Source organism: Natrix helvetica, assembly GCF_964273705.1.
Source record: "Natrix helvetica genome assembly, chromosome: Z".
NCBI lineage: Eukaryota > Metazoa > Chordata > Lepidosauria > Squamata > Natricidae > Natrix > Natrix helvetica.
This window is the reverse complement of record NC_138554.1, coordinates 61,728,765-61,756,436: the sequence shown is the minus strand read 5'-3', so window position 1 is coordinate 61,756,436 and position 27,672 is coordinate 61,728,765. Positions and strand designations below refer to the sequence as shown.

The window sequence follows — 27,672 nt, the reverse complement described above, 5'->3', positions numbered from 1 at the left end:
CATTTTCAGATACTGAGGAAGATGGGGTAGTGGAGGAACAACTCATAGAGCTGCAAAATGACATTGAGCTGAAGTCAAAGTTTAAGAAATTGTACCAAGAGTTTGGTTACAGAAAGAAATTTCTGATCGCTGTCCTGCACTATGGACAGTAGTTAAGAAGCTCCTTGTTGCATTTCCAACATCATATTTGGTGGAACGTGGCTTCAGTGTGGTCATCCAACTTCTCTCCAAGCAAAGAAATCGGCTCCAGATTACTGAACGTGGTGATTTAAGACTCCTGCTAAGTGACTTAACACCTGACATTGCGAAACTGGTATCACTTCATCAAGCCCATCCATCACATTAAGAATTTACTGAACAGTGAAGTAGTTACTAAATTTTACTGAGTTTACTAAGTTACTTAATCACTAAGGTTCTTGATAAATGACTATCAGACTTTGAAAACCTGGTATCACTGGATCATGTTCAACAATTTTGTTGAATTAACATTAACTAAAAAGGTTTTTAAATTGATTTTGAATAAATGTGCAATTAATTGTTACAGTTTTGAATTTTACTGTTACTATCTTCCTTCCGTCGTGCAAACCGCCCAGTCACATGACACCCCCAGCCATGCCCACCAAGCCACGCCCACAGAACCGGTAGTAAAAAAAATTGAATTCCACCACTGGGTGGGGGGCACTGAGGATCAGTTTGTAGCACCAAGGGGGCGGTGGACTGAAAAAGTTTGGGAACCACTGCCTTAGACTGTCTACTGTTGACAGTCCCCATTCCTAAGAGGTCTGTAAGTGTATCAACATGCCTACCTTCCCTATCCCACTGTCCCCACTTATTCATATCCATTTCCTATATTCATAATCATGTTTATACATGTATCTGTTATCTTATGCATGATTGACAAAATAAATTAAATTTAAATTAAATTAAAATAATAGTGAACGTTTTCAGTGAAACCAGGAGCCAGCAAACAGATTAGTGCTTCAAGATTCTTTTTTTGGATAAAGGGGATTAGACTATAAAACAAAGGTCTCTGGCAGATTTTAACTTCCCGGAGCCAATGAAAAGTCACTTTGCCCAAGCTGCAGCTTGGAGCCTTCAAATAGACACTTTCTTAATTATTTCTGGAAATAGCTTATCTAATTGCTTTTTGGATATTGAGAACCTTCAGAATGGCACCTTTCATCCCACTGAAAATTTAGAAAAGCATTTAAAATTTATTATGAAATAAATAGCAAAAAGAATAATTAGATAATTGATTTTGAAAAGTTATAAACACCTAAAAGGCTAGATGGATCAGAAATAAAAATTTAAAAGTAATTATAATAATTCTTCCCATGGGTTGTTTAAAATCATGTTAAAACATATGAAGATTGTAAAGGCAAGGCTAAAAAATATTAATGTAGGTAAATGTGGAAAATGTAGAAAAACATATTATGAGGAGACTTGAAGGATGGACACTAGAAGCAACCAGAAAGAACTAAAGATATAATTAAGGGACAAAAGACCCAGTAATACAGAATGGAGAAAAGTGTGTTAACTTTGGAATAATACAGGAATATTTGGCAGCAGTGCACTGAGAAATTTCTCTTAAGATCTACTATGAACATAAGTTTAAAATAGGAGATAGAAGAGGATACAACTGAGAATCAGGGAATTTTGGTTATGGATTTAAAAAGACAAGATACAAGAAAGATAATACAAATGAAACCAGCTGATTTCTCAATAACTAAATAGACATACACATAATAAATTAGATGAGTGACTTGGATAACTTACTTCCTTTGGATTAAAACAAGATATATACTCATTAATTACTATCAAATATGCACAAAACTGTGTACTATATTTGGCTGCTTCTCATGGAATATAGACAGGTGTACTTCAATATCGTTTTTAGCCTCCCATTTATGTGCCTGCTATTCCCTTCCATGGAAGCATGGTTTCAATCTCAAATATGTCTTCCTCTGCTGTTCATTTAGTTGCATTGCATTGATTTCAATGATGTCCAATCATCTTGACTACCAAGAAGTACATAGCCATAGCCATAGCTATGTAGATATTCAAGTAATAATTAGGAAATGTTTTGCAACAAAAAAAGGTCATTCTTTGCACCTGAAGCTTGGTTATGACAGTAAGATCTGATGCTACAGTAGTTCGGCTGAAGTCTTGCAAAGGGTGGAGTAGAAGAGCAGAAGAGGGGTGGCGACGCGCAAGAATCTATCAGGCTTAAGAACTGCCGCCATGGCCGCATTTGCAGCAATCTTGCCGTGGCTGCACTGGTGCAGCTTGTGGATGCTGCTTGTGGCCGCTTCCGCTGCTTCCTCTTGGGCCATCGCTGCGGACGAGAGCACTGGCAGGGAGACAAGATCTATACAAGGCCGCGAAACAGATGCAAAAGGGAACCAGCCCGATGAGAAGCATCAACCTCACGATTCCTCATATGGCACTTTCGCCAGCGAGTTTTACGATACGCGCTTCCTCTCCGACGAGGGTGAGAACCTATCCAAATAGCTCAGAGATCTAGAAGCACTTCAGAGGGAAGGCATAAGGGGGAAATGGAATTATCTAAATTTACTGGACTCAACGTATTACGTCTCTATTGCTGTTGAAAAGGGAATTGTGGCATTATCAGGTACCGGCTGCAGTGGGGGAAGGGCGCTCCGTATCATGATCAAAATTCTGTCTTGCCTTTTGGAAATCCTTGATTGTTTTGGGGGAGGGATGAGATAAAACGGGATAAATATGTTCGATGCAGCGTGTATAACATATGGCAGCGAAGTTTCCTCCATTTGAGATAAATTGGTTTCCCGGAGCGAAGCAAACAATTTACCGTTTGACAATTTACCGTTTCCTCTACCCATTCCTTTCCCCAGACTCTCAATTTCTAGTGGCTACCATGGAAACAGAGGCTGTTGGAATGCAGGCATGTTGTTATCCTAAGAATATTCTCTGATCTAAAAATCCAGGGTTGGTTAATAGAACCATTTTGTCAGAATAGCATACATCTGCTTAAATTTTTTAAAATGTGAGATATATGCAGAGTATAAGTTGTAAGCATTAGATGAAACTAATCATATAGAGTGCCTGCTTTCTGTGCCTGCTTCAGTATGGTTCTGAAGAATTTAAGTTCTTCAGGGAAGGGAAAGCCAGTATGCTCAAATTATTGATAATAATAGTAGTGTACATAGGGTAAAAGAGGTTTTAATGGGGAGATTGTTCAGTTCTTTTTGACCAATTAGATCCTTCTGTATTCATAAATTTAAGTCCAAAAGGGAAGTGATAAAATTGGGCCACCTTGCCAAATAGGAAAACTTTTGCTATTTATTAGTTAAGTCTGAGTAGGCTCTACCAGAGTGTGGCATAGGCATCAGTAAAGCTAGTCCTCGTCTTACGATCACAATTGAGCCTAAACTTTCTGTTGATAAGTGAGACATTGAGTGAATTTTGCCTCATAACTTTTCTTGCCACTATTATTATGTGAATCCCTGCAGTTGTTAAAATTAGTAGCAAGATTGTTTAGTAAATCTGGCTTCCCCATTGACTTTGCTGGTCAGAATGTTATAAAAGGTGATCACATGTCTCCAGGACATTGCTATCATTATAAATATGAGTATGAGTCATTTGCCAAGAATCTGAATTTTGATCATGGGATTGCTGTGACGGTCATAAGTGTGAAAAACGGTGATAAGTCATTTTTTCAGTGCCATTATAACTTAGAATGGTCATTAAATAAACTGATGTAAGTTGAGGACTATGTGTATTCTGGCTCACAAGGTCTAAATTAAAGATTCTAGCTTGCATAGGATAAATAGGAATATACTTGGGGTAAAACCAGGTTTCAGAATAACTTTTTTCATACTGGCCCATATGTATTCTGAGGGCCACTCAGATGGACTTTGTAATACCTGCAAAGTGATTTTTGTAGTACTATTGCACTTAAAACACAAATTTTCTCTTATTTTAAATTTGATTTTTCAAATTTATTACTAATAATTTATCATAAGCCTTAACCTTTAGGAAAAGCCTCTTTTAGAGACAAGGAAAGCATTTGATACATTGTAGATAAAAGTTTCATTTTCAGCTATTCTCAATTCTCCAAGATCAAAGTAAATAATCAAGCCCAACCTTGGAAAGCACTGAAAATATATCCTGATACCCAATCTGATGTTTTTTCCTTTGCAAAGACACATGTATTTTACTTTTATTCAGGATACAATACTCTTTTTTATTAATAAAGATGCAATATAATAGATACTTAAATAACAGAGATATCTGTTATGAAATCAGTTCTGTGGGGTCACCCCCAAAGTTCCTTAGCTTTTCCTGAGTGATTCTTTTTCTAAAAGTTTTCATAAGATACAAAGTGATTTTCTTAAAAAATTGCATAACATACAAGGTGATTTCATTCCGATCAATAGGAAAAAGCTGGTTGAACATGTAGACGTAGTTGGGACCTTTGGCAGAAGCAATCATGTAATCCTGAGTTTCAAGATACAACATAAATTGACATTCTAGCATAGTTGTACGTGCATTTTTTAGAGGACCAGTTTCAATAACTATTGTTGGATTCCACAGACAAAAATTCCAGGGCAGAAAATTTAAACTTCTCAAAAAAAAAGGAAAACCCCACTTTTGTACCGTATCAGATTTTTTCCAATCTTCTGGTATTTCCCCTGTGCTACGTAGCTTTGTAATATTACATTCAGTGTCTCCAATATTACACCTGCCAGCTCCCTCAAAACCCTAGGATGTAAGCTATCTGGCCCAGTTGATTTGTATTCATCCAGGGTGGAGAGGTATTTTCTTACTAAATCCTTGTCCATTTTGCTTGTATATGTGTTCTTTACCACCCCCACCCCCAAATACTTCACTTGGAAGTACCATTGGATTCTTCTCTTCATGTTGACATAGAACCTTTATAGGATATGGTTATTCAGCAGATGAAAATCATCTGGGAACAGGATCATTTATCTCACATTATTCAGTTTTATCAGGAATGTGGCTATAGTCAACTTTATCAAATGCCTTACTGAAATCTAAGTATATCCATAACATTCTTTTGGTCTAGTAATCTAGTCATTTTGTAAATATGCAAAAGAAAACGATTTGTCTGCCACAATTTATTTTTAACAAATTTTTACTGGCTTTACCATGTTCTGGCCAACAAATTGGATGGATGGATGGGTGGGTGGCTAGCTGGATGAAAATCCAAATGCCTAGTGATCTTTTCTAGGATTTTTCTAGGTATTAATGAAAAACTGATTGTTCTAGGTCAATTCCCCCCCCCCCTTTTAAAGATAGTTAAAGTGTTAGCTTTTCTCCAGTTTTCTGGAACTTCTCTGGCACTCAAGCGGTTTTTGAAGATTACAATAAGTGATTCTGAGATTATATTTCAGTTCAACACACAGGGATGTAATCTGGTTTTGATAACCTGAAATCATTCAAAGCTACCCTCACCTATTTCCTTGCTTATTTCAAATGTAAAATAGGAATTAAGCTGTTCAGCCTTTTCTCCCTGTTGTCCATAACCATCTCACCATCTTTCTTTAACTAATTGACCAACTGTTTTCTTGATTCTTCTCCAATTCTACATATATTAAAAGAATCATTTTAGAGTTTTTCGATATTCATTGCAAGGTTCAGATTATTCTGAACCAAAACTTTACTCACCTTTATAGGTTTGACCTATTCTCAAATGCTGTTGTTCTGTTGTATGCTGTTCTTTCCATTTTTAAAAATTGTCCCTTTTGTTTTTCAATCTATTAGAAATATTTTTTAATTCAATCACACTGGTTTCATGAGATAGCCCCCATTTTTTTTCCTTTTTGGTACTATGTGTGTTTGGGTCTTAATTATACCATTTTTCAGAATTTCCCAATGCTCTCCAATATTTTTCTGTTGCAAGGTTTTAATCTATGGAAACTTTCGTAGTTTTCTCCTACCTCCCTTGAAATCTAGGATACAAATCTGATTGTCTTAACCTCTTCTGGCCAGTACTGTGTAGATTCAATTATCATTCTCTCCCAAGATCACTTCAAGTTCCACTCCATCAACTATTTCTTCCCCATACTCCATTAAATTCAATATAATTTATCCCTTAATTCAGCGGTGCCCAACCCCCAGGCCATGGCCCATTCAGAATCAGGCCACTCAAGCAGTGGGTGAGCATGTATGTGCAGCTCCTCTTGTGCAAGCTGCATGCATGCATGCCACTTGCACGGAACCATCCCCTCTCTACATACCCCCCATCACTGGTCCACCAAGCCTTAATACATTGCTCCACTTTTGGACGAAAAAAATTTCTACAAGATATGCTAAAAGCCAACTGCGACCACCACCCCAGCCCCTATAAAGCTTCATTTCATTTTATGTCAGAATAGTTGATTATCTTTAATATTTGCAATTCAGAGATGAAATAGAGGTCAGATTCTACATTTCTGCTTTTTTATGAGCTACCAGCAATGCAATATGGCTGAGTTTGCATAAAACAGCACCATTTTTTCATATTACTGGTTTCTGGTATGTGGTTATGTTTTTCCTGATACTATTCCCGCATTGTTTTTTAAAAAAATATATTTTTACATTTAAAAACAATGCAATACCACGGAGTCGGGGTGACCATACATTCACATTATATACAGCTAGTTTCAACCATTAACAGTTAAACTGCTTGATACATTGTCTATCCTTCTGTCCAATCACAATGTTGATGCCACAAGTAAGAACATCAGGCAGCATACAACCTCCGATGTTCTGACTAATGTACAATACTTATAATTTTTTATTTTTTATGTGTATTTCTGATTTCGGTTCTTTAATTGGTTCTTTTCTCCCTTAAAAACCATACTCTATATTAGCCTTGCTGCAAATATAGAAGCCATTATTTCTGAAATTTGGTTAGACCTCTGTTGTGAATATATGCTGTTAATTCTCCAGATTTATGTCATCAATCTGATGTCATCAATAACTTACAGTATCTCTTTTCCAATTTTGTGCTAAATTTATTATCCTCATGACTATGAGCATGCATTTTAGTAAATTGTGATTTAAAAAAAAATGTTTTTGAACAGGGATCCCCAACCTGTGGGCGTGGTCCACTAGTGGGCTTTGGGGAGGGGGTTGCAACTGGGCCATGGGAACAGCCAACAAGTGAACAGTCACTTGTGCAAGCAGTGAGTGAGTGCACACGCTCTCCATTTAAGTGAGTGGCAGGCGTGTCTTCATGCCACTTGCGCAAATTGAGCTCCATGCACATGCACGAACTTGCCGCTCATGTGGCAATTATCCCCTCTCCCCCTGTGCCAGTCGGCAAAGCCAGAAACATTGGGGAACTCTGTTTTAGAATTATGCCTGGTAAGAAGAATAATGGTTTCATATTGAATTTGATTTCTAAAATTTTCTGTTTTATATTTCGTTTCAGTATATTTGATTCTTTTACATCCACTACAAGTGGTTAAATCACTCTCTTTCCTGGCATTTATAACTATTGAAATATGATTTGCCTATTGTGGCAATTATTGGTGAAGTCATACTATCTATAAAATATTTTTACACCAGTTTTCTCTTAGATTGTAACTTGGACTACATTCTATAGATTTATTCTATAATTTTCCAATTGAAATTTTGTGACTATTTCTTTACATTTTTACCATCTATTCTATCATTGCTTTTTAAAATTTGTTATATTTGAGTTGTCATATTTGAGTTTGTCAAATATTTTTCCTTGAAGCTGTCCCTCATTTTTGAGGTAAGGTTTCATTCTTCCGGCATTTGTAAATGCATCAACTATGGCATCTTCTGGACTTCACAAAGTAATTCTTCCTGTGTCTTTAGTCTATCCATGGAATCTGAGTGGATTATCTGCATCTAGGTAGTCCTCACTTAATGACCACTTATTCAGTGAACATTCAAAGTTATGATGGTACCCTAGCACCCAGTTGGGGATTTGATTGCAATCTGGGCACTTGACAACTGGCTTAATTTAATTTAATTTAATTTAATTTAATGCTTCTAGACCGCCCCCTCTCCCGAAAGGGACTCGGGGCGGTGTACAGTTCATACAAAATATATCAGATACAATAAAATTAAGTATGTACAATTGACAGTTGACATGGAGGAGGTAAGAATGACATTAAAAGAACTGTACAAAGCAGATTAAAATAAGTTCAAACCCCTAAAAACAAATACAGTGAATTAAAAAACCCCTAAAATAACCAGATATAGTGCGTTTGCCAGGAGGGACAGTTGAATTATGCCAGGCCTGCTAATCGGAACAGGTGGGTCTTCAGTTTTTGCCGGAAGGAGCGGAGGTCAGAAGTGGTTCTAATGTCGGGGGGGAGGTCATTCCAGAGGGTTGGGCCCATCACAGAGAAGGCCCTACTCCTCGGTGTCGCCCGCCGGCATTGTCCAGTGGATGGCACCAGGAGAAGTCCCTCCCTGTGTGAGCGTATTGGCCGCAGGGATGTATGTGGGAGGATGCGATCCCGCAAGTAACTAGGTCCCGTGCCATGGAGCGCTTTAAAGATGGTAATCAGCACCTTGAAACGCACCCGGAAAACCACAGGTAGCCAATGCAGCTCGCGCAGGAGAGGTGTTACGTGGGAGTACCTCGTACTCCCCATCACAGCCCGCGCGGCTGCATTCTGAACTAACTGCAGTCTCCGGGCGCGTCCCAAGGGCAGCCCCATGTAGAGAGCGTTGCAGTAATCCAGGCGGGACGTCACCAGCGCATGAGTGACCGTGCGTAGGGCATCCCGGTCCAGTAGGGGGCGCAATTGGCGCACCAGGCGAACCTGGTGGAACGCCCCCCTTGCCACGGCCGCCACATGGTCATCCATTGACAGCCGGGCATCAAGGAGGACGCCCAAATTGCGCGCCCGTTCCACAGGGGGCAACTGCTCGCCCCCTATGGCCAGCGATGGGATCAGCTGGCTGAATCGAGGTGCCGGTAGCCACAGCCACTCAGTCTTGGAGGGGTTGAGTTTAAGTCTGTTGTCCTCCATCCAGACCCCGACGGCCTCCAAACACCGGGACATTACTTCGACAGCCTCGTTGGGGTGGTTTGGAGTTGAAATATACAGCTGAGTATCATCAGCGTAGAGGTGATACTCAACCCCAAAACCACGGATGATCTCACCCAGCGGCTTTACATATGTGTTGAACAGGAGAGGCGAGAGGACCGACCCCTGTGGCACCCCACAAGTGAGTGGCCTCGGGGTCGACCTCTGTCCCCCTGTCAACACACATTGCCTCCGGTCGGAGAGGTAGGAGCCGAACCACCGCAAAACGGTACCTCCGACTCCCATCCCCTCCAACCGGCGCAATAGGATACCATGGTCGATGGTATCAAAAGCCGCCGAGAGGTCTAATAGGACCAGGATAGAGGAGCAACCTCTATCTCTGGCCCTCCAGAGATCATCAACCAACGCGACCAAGGCTGTCTCTGTGCTGTGCCCAGGTCGGAAGCCGGACTGGCGTGAGTCTAGATACTCGGATTCGTCAAGGTGTCGTGGAAACTGCTGGGCCACCACATTCTCAACAACCTTCGCTAGAAACGGAAGGTTGGAGACTGGACGATAGTTAGCTAGCTCCATTGGGTCGAGTGAGGGCCTCTTAAGTAAGGGCCTCACCACCGCCTCTTTCAAGGCGGTTGGTAAGGATCCCTCACCCAATGAGGCATTCACCAGGCCCAGAAGCCAGCCTCGTGTCACCTCCCAAGATGCCAGTACCAACCAGGAGGGACACGGGTCCATTAAACATGTGGTGGGTCGCAGCCGTCCACGCAACCTATCTAAATCCTCGGGGGCAACAGAATCAAACTCCTCCCAGGATGGTCTCACAAGACTCGCTGTTGGCGGCTCGTCTGGTCCACTGAGTGGGGCCCATCCGCTCCGGATCTGAGCGACTTTGTCCTGCAGATATTCCCCAAATTCCTCTGCTCTGCCCTGTAAAGGTGCCCCCTGCGTCCCCTGTGACAAGAGGGAGCGGGTCACCCTAAACAGGGCAGCAGGGCGGTTATCCGCGGACGCAATAAGGGTGGCACAATATCTACGTTTGGCCGCCCTTAATGCCACCAGGTAGGTCCGCAAGTAGGATCTTACCTGTGTTCGATCAGATTCGGAGCGTGAGGACCTCCACCTGCTCTCTAGACGTCTCCTGTGACGCTTCATCACCCTCAGCTCCTCGGTATACCAAGGAGCCCGGGTGAGTCGCTGCCGCAGGAGAGGTCGCAAAGGCGCAATCCGGTCCAAGGCCCCAGCCGCCGCCCTATTCCAGGCGGCCGCTAGGTCCTCCGACCGAGCGCGGGTCAGGGCTACAGGTAATGGCCCAAGCTCCGTCTGGAACCTATCCGGCTCCATCAGGCGCTTGGGGCGGTACCAGCGTGGACCGTCTGGTCCCGCCTCCTCGCGGTGGGGGGTAGCGCCAGGGAAGTTAAGCCGGAGACATGAGTGATCTGACCATGACAGGGGTGTAACAGTAAAATCCCCTCTACCCAGATCACTCGTCCACTGCTCAGATACAAAGACAAGGTCCAATGTGTGGCCTCCTTCGTGTGTGGGGCCCTGAATTAACTGGGTCAGGCCCATGGCTGTCATGGAAGCCATGAACTCCCGAGCTACCTCAGATGCTGCTCCCGTCGACGGCAGGTTGAAATCTCCCATGACCATGAGCCTGGGGATCTCAACCGCCGTCTCCGAGATCAGCTCGAGGAGCTCGGGCAGGGCTGCTGATGTATAGCGAGGAGCCAAGTATACAATCAGCAAACCCAACTGCCTCCGTGGGCCCCATTTCACACCAAGGGACTCACACCCGGATATCTGAGGAACAGTGAACTCCCTCGGCTCTAGACCTTCCCGTATAACTACCGCCACCCCACCACCCTTACCCAGGGCCCGAGGCTGATGGAATGCACGGAAACCTGGTGGGCACATTTCCACGAGGGGTAAACCACCCTCGTGGCCCAACCAGGTTTCCGTTATCCCTGCAAGGTCTAGCTCCCCCTCAGAGATCAACTCATTAATGAGGGGGGCCTTGTTGGTTACGGACCTTGCATTGCAAAGCATCAGCCGTAGGCCCGGGCTCTGTAGTTCCTGGCCACCTAGGTTGCGGGGGTTGGTACAGACGACCGGGCATAGCCAACAACCACGGTCTCCCAACCGACCTTGAGATCTTCTCTTGTCCTCGCATCCCCCCCTCCCCGCGACCGTTGTAATCAAACAACCCTCTATTGGAATCTCTTGTTCCCTCTCCCCCCCCGCTCCGCTCACTTCCTTCCCGGACTCACCTGTCCGTCCAGCACTGGCACTGGCGCCTCTCCCGGCCTGGTTATCACACCCCCCCTCCCTGGAACCCCTTAATAACAATAAAAAACTTTTGAATAAAAAGCCCCTCAGCCTCCGTTTCTTCCACCTCTCGGGGTTCACAAACCCGTCATCAAGGCAGGCCCTTGAGAGAGCCAAGGGCCATACCTGCGAGAGCGGGGCCTCCCGCAGGCGGAGCAGGTCTAGCCTTGAGTAAATTGATGAAGTATTAAAACCCAATTGGGTAAGGGTGCAGATGGTAAAAATTAATAGTTAATAGCCGGAGGCTGAGATGTTACTGGGGAGCTGGAGGGGAAAATGTTCCAAATATTTCCGGGACGTGAAGGTGAAGCAGGTGGAGATATCATAAAATGAGGTGACAGTCCAAGGTGGATTGAAAATAAATGTAGTACAGATGTGGGTTCCTTAGTAAATGAGGGGTGGCCTTCTAAGCCCAGCTGTTTTTGGTCTTAGTCTGGGCAGTCAGTTGGGCTCATCCATGGCCCTAACACGGGTCTTCAGTGACCTCTAAGGTTCCAGGTCATCCCCAACCATTATTTAGGTCTTCTTCTTTCTACTGGTTCCCCAACATCCTCACCTTGACCCCCCCATCCGGCGTCTCAGTTCTCAGTTCTCTTAACATTTGCAGCAATTTGGGAAAAGCTTCCAAAATTATCAGGATTCTCAAGACACCAGAGCAAGTTCCTAGGAGCATGGGGGCAGCCAGGATATGGCCAGCTGTTATGGGGGAGTCCCTGGGAGTCCCTGGCTGCGGTTCTTTCCACACACCCAATACCGCAGCCATCTCCCAGTGCCGCTCCCTGTTGCCTCCCCATTCTGCTCACCACTCGATGTCCTCTGGTGTTTTTTAGCGTTGTAGGGCGGCTCCAGAGGTTCCATTGTCTCCCCATCCTCTCTGGTGCCGCTGGCTTGCCTTTCCTGGTGCTGTCTTGCCTTTTCCCCTTTCCACTTTCAAATTTCGCGCCGCGCTGCCGCCGTCGCCGCCGCGCTGCCGCCGCCGCCGCCATTGCCTCACAGCTTCCTTTCTCGGCTGCTCAGCTCCGCTCCGCTCCGCTCCGCTCCGCTCCGCTCTTGTTTGCCTCCAAGCTTCTCCGACCACCCCTGGTGGACTAAAATAAGCCCCAAACATGCCAGGGTGGTCGGGCTATCCAAGTCTCAGCTCCCCGTTGCCATGGGGGCTGGCGGCAACCTCCTACCCCTATCGGGCGCTCCACGGTGAACTAGGAGCTCAAACAGGCGACCGCCATCGCCGGATAGATACTGCAATCTCAATGGGAATGACAAATTCATAAAAAGACAACATTAAACCACAATTTGAAATGTTTACATTTTTCCAACAAAGTTAGGAAAGAAAAAGTGTCCCATGCTTCCCTATTTTAGCTCATCACTGGCAGCCCTTCTCATTGTTTTGCAATAATAATTCCCTCAAATTGGGCTAATCTTCATGAAGCACTAACAGACTATGGTTGAATCTATACTGCATTTGTACTTCCAACAAAAGGTCAATATCCAGTGAGGAAAGAAGATTTTAGAAATAAACCACAGGCTTTGGGGATGGTTGTGGAGAGAATCATGATTCCCACCCCCCCACCCCAGGGGTGAAATTCAGCAGGTTCCAACTGTTTCTGGAGAACTGGTAGTTTGGGAACGGACTTCCAGTTTGCTCATAGGGCCACTTTTTGGGGGCTCTGGAGGGCCTCCAGAGGGGCGGGGAGCTCTTTTTGCCCTCCCCAGGTTCCTATAAAGCCTCTGGAGCCTGGGGAGGGCGAAAAATGGCCTCAAAAAAAGGCTAAAGTCAGCTGGCCAGCGCGCACATGCACACTGGCCAGCTGACAGGGCAACTCCTTGTGTGCCATGACAAACGGCTCCTTGTGCCACCTGTGGTACGCATGCCATAGGGTCACCATTCTGGCCCTATTCCATATCCCCAGAAAAAGAAAAAAAACAGCTTTTCCTGCTGCTCAGGCAGGAACTAAAATGATGAAAGTTTCAAAGAAAAGAGCCATTTGCAAAGGCTGAAAGAGAGGGAGAGGGAAAACTCTTCAGGTGAGCATTCCACAAATGGATACATTGTATCCCACTTGAAGGAATGTAGTGAGGAGCAGCTTCTGCACTTCAGACTAATGCAAACAGAATTGATGGGATTAAGCTAAAAAAACACATTGAACCTACTAAATTTAGTGTTTTCTCCCTTCCCCAAGGCTGGACTCGACCCCCTCCTACTCAGAAAGCCAGAAAGGGGGAAATCAAAATACCAAAGGCACACTATTAAACTAATCGAATACCCCATCAGGCATCTCAGTCACAAAAGCCCAGAAAGATATAAAAATCATTTCTGCTCACCCTTGCAATCTGCCACCCAGAACCCACCACTGTTGTCACCGCAGTTTCTGTGGCTTCCAAAATAAAAACTTCCTTTTCGACAGCTTGCTTCCTAGCGTCTTATTTTGTTCATCAGCACTAATCACATCGTCCTGGCTGGAAGGAACAAACTGCAGATTTTTCTTCTTACATGGTGAAGTTGATGGAACAGATCCCTAGACGATGGTCTACATTACCTATATGAAGGGCTTCCGGCAGAGGATGGGCTGCAGCTCATAAGAAGCGTGAAGAATGCATTTGGAAAATGGGTCAGCTTATCGGAAGGATTAAGCTAAAACTGAGTGGGGAGGGTGGCTAATCTTTAGGACCTAATCATGAGCATAAGCCCCAAGACAACCAATTAAACAAGGAGATAGGAAACAGTGGGAAGGAATGAACTCAGATACAAAACAGGAGATGTAGAAACAAACCCAGCCTCAGCCATTAAGGACTCAGATGCCTATACACTAATGCTCAAAGATTGAGGAATAAACAGAGTGAATTTGAAGTACTAGTGCACAAGAGCAGCTATGATATAGCTGTCATTATCAAAATGTGATGAGATGAAACTCATGACTGGAATGTACTGTTAGAAGGATATAAATCATTCAAAAGAAACAGGCCTAACAAAAGAGGAGATGGAACTGCATTATATGTGTGTTAGTATTCACTACACCTCTATAGAAATGTTATTGTTAGTTGCAAAGTCTTATCCGACCCATTATGGCCCCATTGACAACGTTCCTCCAGGCCTTCCAGTCCTCTACCATCCTCTGGAGTCCATTTAAGCTTACGCCTACTGCTTCGGTGACTCCATCCACCCACCTCATTCTCTGATGTCCCCTTCTTCTTTTGCCCTCAATCTTTCCCACCATTAGGCTCTTTTCCAGTGAGTTCTTCTTTTTCATTAAGTGGCCAAAGTACTTGAATTTCATCTTCAGGATCTGGCTTGCAAAGAGCAGTCAGGATTGATCTCCTTAGGACTGACCGGTTTGATCACCTTGCAATCCAAGGGACTCGCAGGAGTCTTCTCCAGCACCATAGTTCAAAGACCTCAATTCTTTGGCCTTTCTTATGGTACAACTTTCACAGCCATACATTGCAACTGGAAAAACTATAGCCTTGGCTATATGCACTTTTGTTGGCAGGGTGATGTCTCTGTTTTTTAGTATGTTCTCTAGATTTGCCATACCTTTCCTCCTCAGGAAATTTATATAGAAATACATGAAACCAAGAACAAAACTCTCCTTGAATATATATGGGTTAATATAAAAGGGGGAAAGAATGACATTGCCATAGGTGTATACTACAGTCAAACAAGAGAAATAGATAAACTTTTTGCTAAGATGGAACTTACTGACATCAGTTGGGAGAAAAACTCTGCACCAAGTGGGAAAATTGAAGAAAGAGACTCAAGGGCTAATTCTGGTTGCTCAAGACCAAACCTTAAGAACAAATGCATACAAAGCCAGAACTGAAAAGACAGCAGTAGACAGCAAGTTAGACTAATTAGCTGCTGCAAGAAGATTGCATAGACTGACCACAAGCAACGGCATGACAAAGTAGCAACAATGGTGCATTGGAAGATGTACAAGAAATATTTAGTTAAGCAAGAACTAGTGGGACCATAAAATAGAGAAAATCATAGAAAATGAAGAAGCTAACTTGCTCTGGGACTTCTGAATTTAAACATACACACATAAAGCTCCAGACTTAATAATTGTCAATAAGAAAGACAAAAACGATTGAATAGTGATGTGGCAGTACCCGGAGACAACAGAAGAGAAGAAAAAGGATTGGAGAAGATGAAAAAATATTCTGGTAAATACCTCCAAATAGAAATAGAATGATTGTGGCAAAAGAAAGCAAAGGTTATAACAATAATAATAGGTACCTTGAATGGTGTCCCAAAATAACTGGTACACCACTTGAACACTATCAGCATTGACAAATTCACCATCAAAAGATGATTTTACTTGGTGCAACTTACATCTGCAACAATATACTATATGTAACACCACCAAACACCATATGTGCCTCTCCCAAATCTTTGAGGACTTGATAGGTAGCCAAAATGCCAAATCCAGTCTGAATGTCTGACTGACTATGCAGCAAACCATAAGAGTTATAATAGGGATAATACAAATATATATATATACATATACATATACATATACATATACACATACACATACACATACACATACACATACACATACACATACACATACACATACACATATACATATACATATACATATACATATACATATATATATCTTGTTATATATATATAACAAGAACACAGCTTGGTTAAAGGAAGTGGATAAGAATTTGAAAAATGAAATGAAATAATTTGTATGAACAGCAGAAATGGCGAAAAAAAGAGCAAGGAAGATCAAGAATTGGTCAGCACCTGGTGAAGATGAATTGCATAAATTTTGTTTGAAACACCTGATTGGTCTATTCTACACCAAATATTTGCCAAGCAGTTTAACAACATACTGCAAGAAGGTGAAATTGAGGAACGGCTAACATCTGGCAAAGGCTACCCGATCATGAAAGAGCCAGCAAAGCGTATAGCACCAGGCATTTACTGGCCAATTACCTGATTACCAACAGTTTTCTGGTGAAAAATGGGCTACAGGACGCATGCCTGTTGACTGAGCAATTAGGGGCCCCAGCTGTAGAATTACTGGAAATAGCAATAGCACTTAGACTTACCATATTTTTGCACTATAAGATGCAATCCCCTCCCCCCATGTAGGTGGAAATGTGTGCATCTTATAAAGTGAATATTGCAGGGAGGGGGGAGATAGGCATGTCATTAAAACAAGCAAAAAAAGCTAATGGCAGGTAATACTGAATAGCCAATTTCCTTGTATAAAGGGTCTCTTGCTAATAACCTGTCAAGATTGATATATATGATTCACCCTGCTCTAGTTTGAAAGCTATGTCAAACACCTTCTGTGGGTCTGTAGCTCTAATTCTTAATAGTCCTGTAGTATAAAAAGCACGTTGGTATAGATAATTCTTAATTCTGGCTTTCCAAAAAGAGATAATCTCACCAAGAAGAATGTGGTAGTCAGAAAATTGATGGAAAAATGATGTATAAGCAGAAATAGAGCCAAGAAAGCCTTAGGTTTGAGGGGAATATGAAGTAGTTTATTAGTTGTGTGCAAACATATACTGACTATATTTCATAAACATTTTCATTTAGATCCTACACAGAGCAGAGGATTGGATGATAACTTAAAAGTATTTTCCAAATATCATTCTATGGTTCTTTCATGTAGATTCTGAAGGAAATGAGAATACTATTTTAACATCTGAATATGACACTTTGCAGGGTGATTGCTGACCCCAGTAAGAAACAAAATGTGGGATATATATTTTTTTTAAACAAAGTTTTATTGGTTTTTTTAAAACAAATATCAAGGAAAAGGGGTGGTGGAACAAGTTGCAAATTTTGGCAGTTACAATATGTAGGAAGTGTTCCCTCCCCCCGTACTCATAGTTTTCATTTGTACATAGATTAGTTTAATACTACATAATAATATTTTGTCAGCATATAAACTTTTGTCTTCAAATATTTTCAATCACTTTATGTCAGGCAGATTTTCTTACTCATTTTTGTGATCTGAGTTTTCTTGGTATTGCCCCTTCTCCCCCCCGCCAGCAGAGCTCCGGCCCCTCCTGTGTCCTGTAAATCTGGTATAGGATCATCAGGTTTATCTAGGAGTTCTTTATTTTTTTCCATAAAGGCCTGGGCCTCTATGGTTGTGTTAATTCTAACTCTTGTGTCCTCCCAGAATATTAGCATGCCCTCAGGCATCAGCCATCGAAACCAGATCCCTTTCTGGTATAACTTCTTCGCTAATTGCGAGTAGTTTTTTCTTTTCTCTCTCAATGTGGGATATAAATTTGATGAATATATAAAATACATTTAATTTTACATTTAGTATAAAATTAAAATGCATTGTATTAAATAATTAATATTTTAATTCTGATTCTTAAAGGTTATCCTTTTCCTACTGCTCCTCCAGTAGATCCATTTGCAAAAATTCGAGTGGATGATTGTGGAAAAACAAAAGGATGCTTTAGGTCAGTATGATACAATGAAACTTTGTTAATTGTTTCTCTTTTAAGTAAAACCAATCTGACCTATGAACAAGGTCACTCGATAAATTGTTTCAATAAATATATCCTATTAGCAATAATTTATTGTAACTCTGAGTCTATGTGAAGTTTCCCAGTTGTGAAGTTCCTTTGTTTAGACAACTGCAATATAGAGTTCTGCATAGATTAAAAAAAAAACCTTTCTAAGAACAGAACACCTTTGCATTGTGTTTTGATACCATAAATCTTGAAATTTTTAATGTTTTTCCATAGGAAACCATAGGAACAAGATGCTTGCTACTTTGATGTATGTTCTAAATTCACAAAGATTGAGTAAATGTTTTAAAAATCTACATAAAAATAAAATTTTGGTAACTTATCTATTTACAGAACTATAGCACTTAGCTCAGCAAAGAAGCAACAGCAGTGGGTTCATTTCAGTAGAGCCTAACAACTACAAAATATCGGCAATGGTGGTTTGTTAAAGCTCTTCCCTCTTTCCATTTAGCAAACTGACTGTAAAGTTCAACCAACAAATAAAGTAATATTGTATTTGAACTGACAATCTGAAAACTCACCATCATAGGAATAGTATCTATAAAGCTCATGCACATTTTATATTTTGACTTGTATAATTTGGCTTAAAAAGAATATTGCATCCATTTTTGGTCACCATGATACAAAAAAGATGTTGAGACTCTAAAAAGAGTGCAGAGAAGGACAGCAAAGATTATTAGGGGACTGAGGCTAAAGCATACGATGTATGGTTGTACAATTGGATTAGATTGGATATATCTAATCTAACGAAGAGAAGGATTAACAGTGACATGATAGTAATCTTCCAATATTTTGAGCGATTGTCACAGAGAAGAGGGGGTTATTCTCCAAAGCACCTGAGCGCAAGACAAGAGGTAACTGATGGAAAATTATCAAGAAGTGATCCAACCTAGAATTAAGGCAAAATTTCCTGACAACAAGAACAATTAATCAGCTTGCCTCCAGAAACTGGGTGCTTCATCACTGGAGATTAAAAAATATATTGAACAACCATTTGTCCAGAATGGTATGGGGTCTTCTGCTTGGGCAGGGACTTGGACTAGAAGACCCTCAATTTTTTTCTTTTCAGTTCTGTTATTCTGTATTCATCCGAAGACATGGAGAATTCAGAGTTCCTGATAATTTATAATTTTAAAACAATGTCAGTGGCAGTAGAGATGGAACTGTTTTATGGATAAATGTATGGCTTGAAAATTAAAAAGGCACATATGGAATACAGAAAAACAACATGGAATAAAACTCCTGCTTTTGGCCCATCTTGGAACTATGAATCTCTTTTATTATGCTCTGTTTTATTAAAACTATGCTCCTAATATATGCAGGAACTTTAAACAGTCCTTGAACCATTTAAGAGATTACATCAGGCAGTACACGAGGTCATATAAACATGAGATATGTATAATGTAAATCACATGATATATACATATGTTATGCCAATTGGAGCTCACAAAAGGAAACTAATGACTGAGGAAACTATGGAGAAAAGTTTACATAAAACAGTTTATCCTAATGGTATGCTTCAATACATGAATACATAGCTAATATTTCTGCCTGGAACCCTAACAATTACTTCACCTTGGAACTTCAGGCACCAACATCTCCAACAACTGTGGGACAGTGGGATATGCCTCATGCAGGTAAGGAAGGGAATGGGTTGAAATGTATGGTAATATGTAAGTGCTATGTTTACATTTTCATTTTCTTATTGTTGTGATCATTTTTGTCTAATACTCTTTTATTTCCTAATAATGTTCTCCATGCATTGGGGAGGAACTAACTTCTACAGGCAGGAAAAACCTAGTTGGAAAAACAAGTGGGTCTGCATAATCTACTACACAATCTACTACACAAACTACTGCAAGCCAATATTCCTGAACATATTTCTTGGATCACAGGCTGACTGCACACAGTGGAATCTATAGTTGTGGCAGAGTATTTTACTACAGTCTTCAAGGAAGAAAGAGTATGTATATTGACAAGTACAATACTATTCTCCTTATTCTATAAAATAAAATCTTTCACTTTCCAACAACCATTTGTGCAATTAAATTCCTGTTATTGCTTCTAGTTTGATACCTTATTAATATTTCCTTTTCTTTTCCACAGGTGCCACTTTGCACAAGATTGATTCCATACCGCATTCCATCAAGAATAGAAAAATGACCAGAAACTGCAACCAGGATGCTTCCAGCTATTTTTATTATTATTAATTATTTTGTTAAACTATTTGCTCCAGGGAAACTTGTACTTTGAAAACCTCATCAATTTATCCTGTAGTTAAGCTATTTATACCATAGAACTTGTGCTACAGAAGAAACATTGGGCTCTTTGTCAACCTGGTCATCCAGATTTAGTGAAGTAACTGATGATTCAATTTGTGCCTTTCCCTTTCAGAATATTTGCAGTTTTGGATGCTGATCTCCAGAGACTGATACTACTTTATTTATTGTGCTCAATAGCGATTTGAATACTTCCAAATTGGAGCTTGATTCAGCTGGATATAGGAAGGGTTTAGAAGGCAGAAATGGTTTGGGTTTAGGGGGTTTTGTGGGGGGGGATCAGTGTTGACTTCTGGAGATTGGTGGAGAGTTTCCTGAAAGTTTTTGGGGCATGATTTCAAAAGTGGCTTTCTCTTGACTGCTTCTTGGGATTAGAGAAAGTCTGTCTCAAAATCATTCAGATGGCTTCAGGCCTAATGTGGATTAGAATTAATCTTCTCCTGGTTTCTAGCCTATGTGTTAATTAAAACATCAAGTTGGGTCTTTCAAAAGGTCAGGAATTCACTCCAAGTGTATAATTATAGTGGCTGCTGTTGGTGTATATGAAATAGTTTGTTGAGGATGGATAGAAGGATCCTTGCTAAGATTCTGTAGGTATGATGGATTAACAAAAAAAAAAGTTTTGTGTTGGTTTGTCATCTTTTCCATGTCAAAGTTCCAGCCATTGCAGTACTCCCATGGTCACATGATGATTCAGATGTTTGGCAACCGGCTCGCACTTGCAATAGTTGCAGCATTCGATGGTCACATGATTGTAATTTGCAACCTTCCCTTGGCCTCCTGGCACTTTCCCAGACCCATCCTCATTTTATCTCAGCTTAGTCTTCTTATACTGATCTGCACCCTCCTTCCCTCACCCTTCCTGTGCTTGCACTAACCACATCCTCCTTCTTTTGATCTCCCTGTGTTTGCACAGCACTGCAGAATCCCTCCCCGTAACTCACATGGTGTCTGTGCCAGGCCTCCATGGGCCTTCCCTAGTCTCCTTTCCTGGAACTCCCACTGCTTCCCACTTAAATCATGTCTCTTGAAGTTACCCCAGCAACTAGATCTGCCTGGATTGTTGTTGCTAAGCAATGCAATGACAAGACATCATGCTTTATGACTGCATCATTTAGCAACTGCAATCCCAGTCCCAATTGCTGTTGTTATCTAAGGAGAACACGGTAAATGTGAATGCTCTGTATTAGGTCATAGTTGTAAGTTTTCTCAGGTAATTGATGGGCTTGAAAAGATTGTGAAACTTTTCCACAATTAATATTGGGAATGAACTCAAACACAATTGTTATTCATTCATATTACTTAAAGTAAAAAAAATGGGGAAAACCATAATACTTAATTTTCTCTTTTAAAACCTGTGGAAAACAAATGTTAACTTTTCTGTTAAAGCAGAAAATAGGTGGTCAATGCTGTTGCAGAAGCCTCCACCCATAAATCCAACAACTAAAAAATAATATTTTTTTTTAAAAAAGGCTAGTTCTTACCTTAATTATATTTCTTTTCTTCTATTGTGCTGCTTTAGGCTTACATTACATTACACACTAGGGGTATGTACAAAACAGAAAATGTGCTTTGAAGCTGAAACAAACCATTGATTCTAGGAAGTTCTCTTGAAACATTTTAGATGTAGATCAGCAAAAATTTCAGGTGAAACAAAATCTGAAGATGCTATAGGGCAATGATAGCAAGCATATGTAATAGGTATCAAAGGTGACATGCTATGACATTCTGTGTGACATAGTAGCATTTATGTCAGCATTCATCAACACCCAATAATTCTTTTAAAACACACCCTATTCCTGTGTGATTTTTGAAGGCTGCAGAGGCCATGTGAGAATAGAGTGTGTGGCCTCCAGACCCCCTGAAGCTGTCCATGAGATCATGTTCTTACCTAGCCTTCAGAATCTCTAAAAAATGTGTGAGCACAGGTATGCCTTCAAACAATGTTTGGAGGCTCCAGAAGCTGCATGAGAATGGGATGCGCTCTTGCATGACCTCTAAAGCCTCCGAAAATTGCACAACAGCAGGGAGGCTGCAGAGGCTGGAAAAGAGCATTCCTCAAAGCCGCTTCAAGAACAAAGACCTTGTACAATCTGGAGCTATAGATAAGGGCCTCTTAATAGAAAAAGAAAACAGCATAAAGGTAAGTAGTGCTTATGTTTAGATACATAAAAGTCTTTTTAGTATATAAAAACTAAAATTCAATTTTCCAAACAAGATATGGGGACTAAAACGTACAAGTATTTTCCTTGACTAAAAAAAATATTTTGAGGTCAGATTGAATGTGCAAAATGAAATGGAACCCTTGCATATAAAGTATCAGCACATTTTAAACTCGATAACTGTTCAATTTGGTAGAAGATTTGATCAATTCAGACATTTATAACTGACTATTAAAATAATCCAAGAATCCAGATGTAGTCATATAGAACTCTCTGACAAACTGAGGGAAAAAAAGGACAACAATGGAAAGAGAAACGTATAACTAAGGCAGAATACCAGCATAACAAAAAAAGGTTTCTTTTAATATGTGAGGAACAAGAAGAAAGTCAAGGAAACGATTGGTCAACTAATGGGAGAAGATAGTAAGGAGATGACAGGTAGCTGGAAGAAAGTGAACTGTTTAATTCTTTCTTTGTACCTGTCTTCATGCAAAAGGAAAACATAGTCCAATTTATCAAAAAAGCAATTCTGTGGGGAAGCAGAACAGTTATGCAAGTCAAAATAGACAAGGAATTGGTAAGAAAACACCTATCCATTCTAGACAGTTCAACTCTCCAGGAGCAGATGGTTTACACTCCATGATTCAGAAAGACCAGGCAGATGTGCTTTCAGAACCACTTAACAAAATCTTTCAGAGCTCCTGGAGCACAGAGGAGCTATTGGAGGACTGGAAAAGAGCTGACATGGTTTCAATCTTCAAAAAGGTGGATCCAAGAAACTACAGACCAAACAACCTGACATCAATACCTGGGAAAATCCTGAAGCAATAATCAAGCAGCAGATTCATGAGCACCTAAAAATGAACAAGGCAATTACTAGAAGACAGCATGGGTTTGCTAAAAACAAACCTTATTGCATTTTTTGACAAACTGCCTAAATTAGTGAATCAGGGAAATGTTGTGGATATAATAAATCCATTTTAGTAAGTCATTTGACAAAGTAAATCACAGTCTAATTCTTGGTAAGGTAGAATAATGTCTAGACAGTACCACCATCAGATAGATTTACAGTTGCCTAATCAAGTACATCCAGCATGTAGTCTTCAATGGAGCTGCATCTACATAGAGGAAAGCATACATTAGGATACCTTAGATTTCTGTTGTGGACCCACTGCTCTTCAACTTCTTCATAACTGAGATGAGGGAATAAAAGGGGAGCTCATCAAATTTGACATAAAGTTAGGGGAGAATTGCAAACACTTTGGAGGATAGATTCAAGATTCAGAAGGATCTTGACAAACTTGACCTTATCCAATAAGATGATGTTCAGTGATAAGGAAAGGTTTTACATATGAAGAAAGGCTTGCCACAAAAGTAAAAATTAACAAAAAAAGCTTCTTCCAACATGTTAAAAACAAGAAAAAAGTTAAGGAAACAATTGGTCCATTGCTAGGAGAAAGTGGCAAGAAGGTGACAAGCAACAGGGAGAAAGCAGAACTATTTAACTCATGTTTTGCATCTGTCTTTACACAAAGGGATAAAACAGTCCAACCTATCAAAAGCAGCACCACAAAATTAGGAACACAAATTGAAATAGGGAAGAAAATGGTAAGTGAGCACCTGTCTACCCTAGATGAGTTCAAATCACCAGGACCGGATGGATTACACCCCAGAGTTCTGAAGGAACTAGCAGACGAGATCTCAGAACCACTGAATTATATCTTTCAGAGATCCTGGAACACCGGGGAACTACCAGAGGACTGGAAAAGAGCTGATGTGGTTCCCATCTTCAAAAAAGGGAAAAAATTAGATCCAGGAAACTACAGACCTATCAGCCTAACCTCAATACCAGGAAAGATTCTGGAAAAAATAATCAAGCAACGAATTTGCGAACACCTAGAAGCAAACAAAGTAATAGCCAAAAGCCAACATGGATTTGTCAAAAACAGATCATGCCAGACTAATCTTATTGCATTCTTTGATAATGTGACAAAATTAGTGGACCAGAGGAATGCCGTTGATATAGTTTACTTGGACTTCAGTAAGGCTTTTGATAAGGTAGACCATAACCTACTACTAGATAAAGTAGAAGAATGTGGGTTAGACAGCATCACCACCAGATGGATTGGTAACTGGCTGACCAACCGCACTCAACGTGTAGTTCTCAATGGAACTGCATCTACATGGAGGGAAGTATGCAGTGGAGTACCCCAAGGCTCTGTTTTAGGCCCAGTACTCTTCAACATCTTCATCAATGATTTGGATGAGGGAATAAATGGGGAACTCATCAAATTTGCAGATGATACCAAGCTGGCAGGAATAGCCAACACTCCAGAAGATAGGCTTAAGATACAGAAGGATCTTGACAAACTTGAACATTGGGCACTATCTAATAAAATGAAATTCAATGGTGAAAAGAGTAAGGTTCTACATTTAGGCAACAAAAACGGAATGCACAGGTACAGTATAGGTGATACCTTACTCAGTAGTAGTAACTGTGAAAGGGATCTTGGAGTCCTAGTGGACAACCATTTAAATATGAGCCAGCAGTGTGCAGCAGCTGCCAAAAAAGCCAACACAGTTCTAGGCTGCATCAACAGAGGGATAGAATCAAGATCACGTGAAGTGTTAATACCACTTTATAATGCCTTGGTAAGGCCACACTTGGAATACTGCATTCAGTTCTGGTCGCCACGATGTAAAAAAGATGTGGAGACTCTAGAAAGAGTGCAGAGAAGAGCAACAAAGATGATTAGGGGACTGGAGACTAAAACATATGAAGAACGGTTGCAGGAACTGGGTATGTTTAGCTTAAGAGAAAGAAGGACTAGGGGAGACATGATAGCATTATTCCAATATCTCAGAGGTTGCCACAAAGAAGAGGGAGTCAAACTATTCTCCAAAGCACCTGAGGGTAGAACAAGAAGCAATGGGTGGAAACTAATCAAGGAGAGAAGCAACTTAGAACTGAGGAGAAATTTCCTGACAGTGAGAACAATTAATCAGTGGAACAGCTTGCCTCCAGAAGTTGTGAATGCCCCAACACTGGAAGTCTTTAAGAAGATGTTGGATAGCTATTTGTCTGAAACGGTATAGGGTTTCCTGCCTAGGCAGGGGGTTGGACTAGAAGACCTCCAAGGTCCCTTCCAACTCTACTATTGTATTGTATTGTATTGTATTGTATTGTATTGTATTATTGTATTGTATTATTGTATATAGTGTAAGGTCTTGCATTTTGGTGGGGAAAAACAAATGCATAGGTATAGAATAGGCAGTACCTGGCTTAACGATAGTAACAGTGTGGTCTGGATGTCTTGGCCCACCATTTAAGTATGAGCCAGCAGTATGCTGCATCTGACAAAAAAAAAAAAAAAAAAGCCAACACGCTCCGAAGACTGCGTTAAGAGAGAGCTAACATTAAGATCACGAGAAATGGTTGTACCACTTTATATTTGAGCATTGGGTCCTATCCAACAAATTGCAATTCAGTGGTGAGAAAAGGGTTTAAAGTTGTACTAAAAGGTCCCTTCCGGCCCTATGATTCTATGATTGTTCAGTTGTCAAATATGTATACAAAGTACTGACAAATGCTGAATTCAATCAGCTCAGCTCTTAGTCTAGTAGAAAGAAAAAAGGCAAGGCTGCCTGTAACAGTACGGTTCTCGGCAATGGGAGACTTTTTCAAAACATTCAAAGCAAAGAAATACACTTTGATATCTACTATTGCCCAAATTTCCAGAAAAAAAGAGAAGATGAAAATGAAATATATTCCAACCTGCAGTATTCCATGAAAGTATTTGGTACAGTGCTTTGAGTTGCCTATTGTAATGTCAAGCTGAGGGATCAGAAATTGATACTCCCCTAATGAAACAATAAAGTTGTTTTAAACAAATTAACACATGCTTAAGGGCGCGTTGCCTTAAATACATTACGAATCATCCAATTCATCAACATGAAAAATAGTTGTCTTATGTGTTCTAGCACCAGGCTTTAAATTAATGGTTTATTAGCTAATCTATTGGGAGTTACATTTTTTTTGTGTATAAGGAGAAAAATATTCTGACATCTCATGAAACCATAATTTGGATTCACAGCAAGGAGCAAAGAAAAAGCTCTGGAAAAATCAGGATTGGGTCATTATGATTAAGTAATCTCCTTATTGTTAATTGGTGTGCAATCCTTAAGGTTTTCAAGGATTGCACATCAAGTAACAGCAATAAGGATTCAGCCTTCAGAGTATTTTTGTGTAACAACTTCAAAATGATATTTTAGGAAGTCAATATTTTTACTTAGCACTGCTTTGTTAAAAAAGCACTGTTCATAATGTAAATGAAGTGAGTCTCTGGGGTCTTCCAAATGATATCACTACCTTTATTGGAACAACTGACAAGAATGTAGAAACAGAAGACAATTTGCTGTATTTATTGTTCTAATAGAGGACTATAGGGTTTTAGTTTTATAGCTCTGATTCCAGCACAAATTGTGATTCCTACACCTCATTGTTTTTCAGTATTCAAATAGAATTTAATATGCCCACTATGTTTTACGTATGTTTTCTTATCAGAGTTTGTAGAAATCATATAGACTGAGCACATTTTGTCACATTTTTATTTTCTTCACACACTTGGAGATGGGGATTCATTCATAAGCTAATGAATCAAGAGCTGGTACTGAATGTAAATTAGTAAAAATAAAAAACCTAAAAACTATAACAATTCAATAAACCCTTAAATAAATGGGGAGAAAGTTAGCAGTACACTAACCTTGAAATAACTGACAATGTAATGTTGTTTAGCTGCAAATACAGATATGGTTCAAAAGGAAAGTTCTTTGAATTGTTTCCATTTCCTTTATCCCGTGTAGATATGGTAAACCTGGATGCACTGCAGATACATGCGAATATTTTCTCAGTTACCGCAGAATAGGAGCTGACATAGAGTTTGAACTGAGTGCTGAAGCTGATGGCTGGGTAGCTGTAGGATTTTCCTCAGATAAAAAAATGGTAAGAATGTTTTATTTGCTGAAATAATTACTGCTTTTTCTGGAGAAAAAATATTCAAATTATTATTTGAATAAAAATAATGACAACATGTAGCAATTTGATACGTATAGCATTTTGCACGATTCTAATGATGGGGCAGAATGACAGAAATGTGATAACCAATTAAGGATAATAAACAATTTAAGTAAATATTTTTCCTTTTACCTCCGTTCCAAAAAACAACCCATCCCCTCTCTCCAATGGTCCTACTAGCAGCATTGAGATCAATTCTATCATTCCCCAAGTCTCTGATAGTCTCTATGCTTGTTGGTATCACCATCCAATTCCAAGTCAGCTCTTCAATCCTATCCCCCACCAACCTTTTTATTCAT

At 40.5% G+C, this 27,672-nt stretch overlaps 1 protein-coding gene across 2 annotated transcripts in view; it reads left to right on the top strand.

Moving 5' to 3' along the window:
* Positions 1–2,241: 2,241 nt before the first annotated feature.
* Positions 2,242–27,672, top strand: part of FRRS1L (ferric chelate reductase 1 like) — a gene marked incomplete at its 5' end in the record, with an annotated part of 33,411 nt that continues 7,980 nt past the window's right edge. For both annotated transcript variants that reach the window (XM_081969613.1, XM_081969612.1), the window contains 3 exons: positions 2,242–2,491; positions 17,702–17,786; positions 27,163–27,301. In XM_081969613.1, coding sequence (XP_081825739.1) covers positions 2,242–2,491; positions 17,702–17,786; positions 27,163–27,301 — 474 coding nt within the window. The remainder of the gene's footprint in view (positions 2,492–17,701; positions 17,787–27,162; positions 27,302–27,672) is intronic.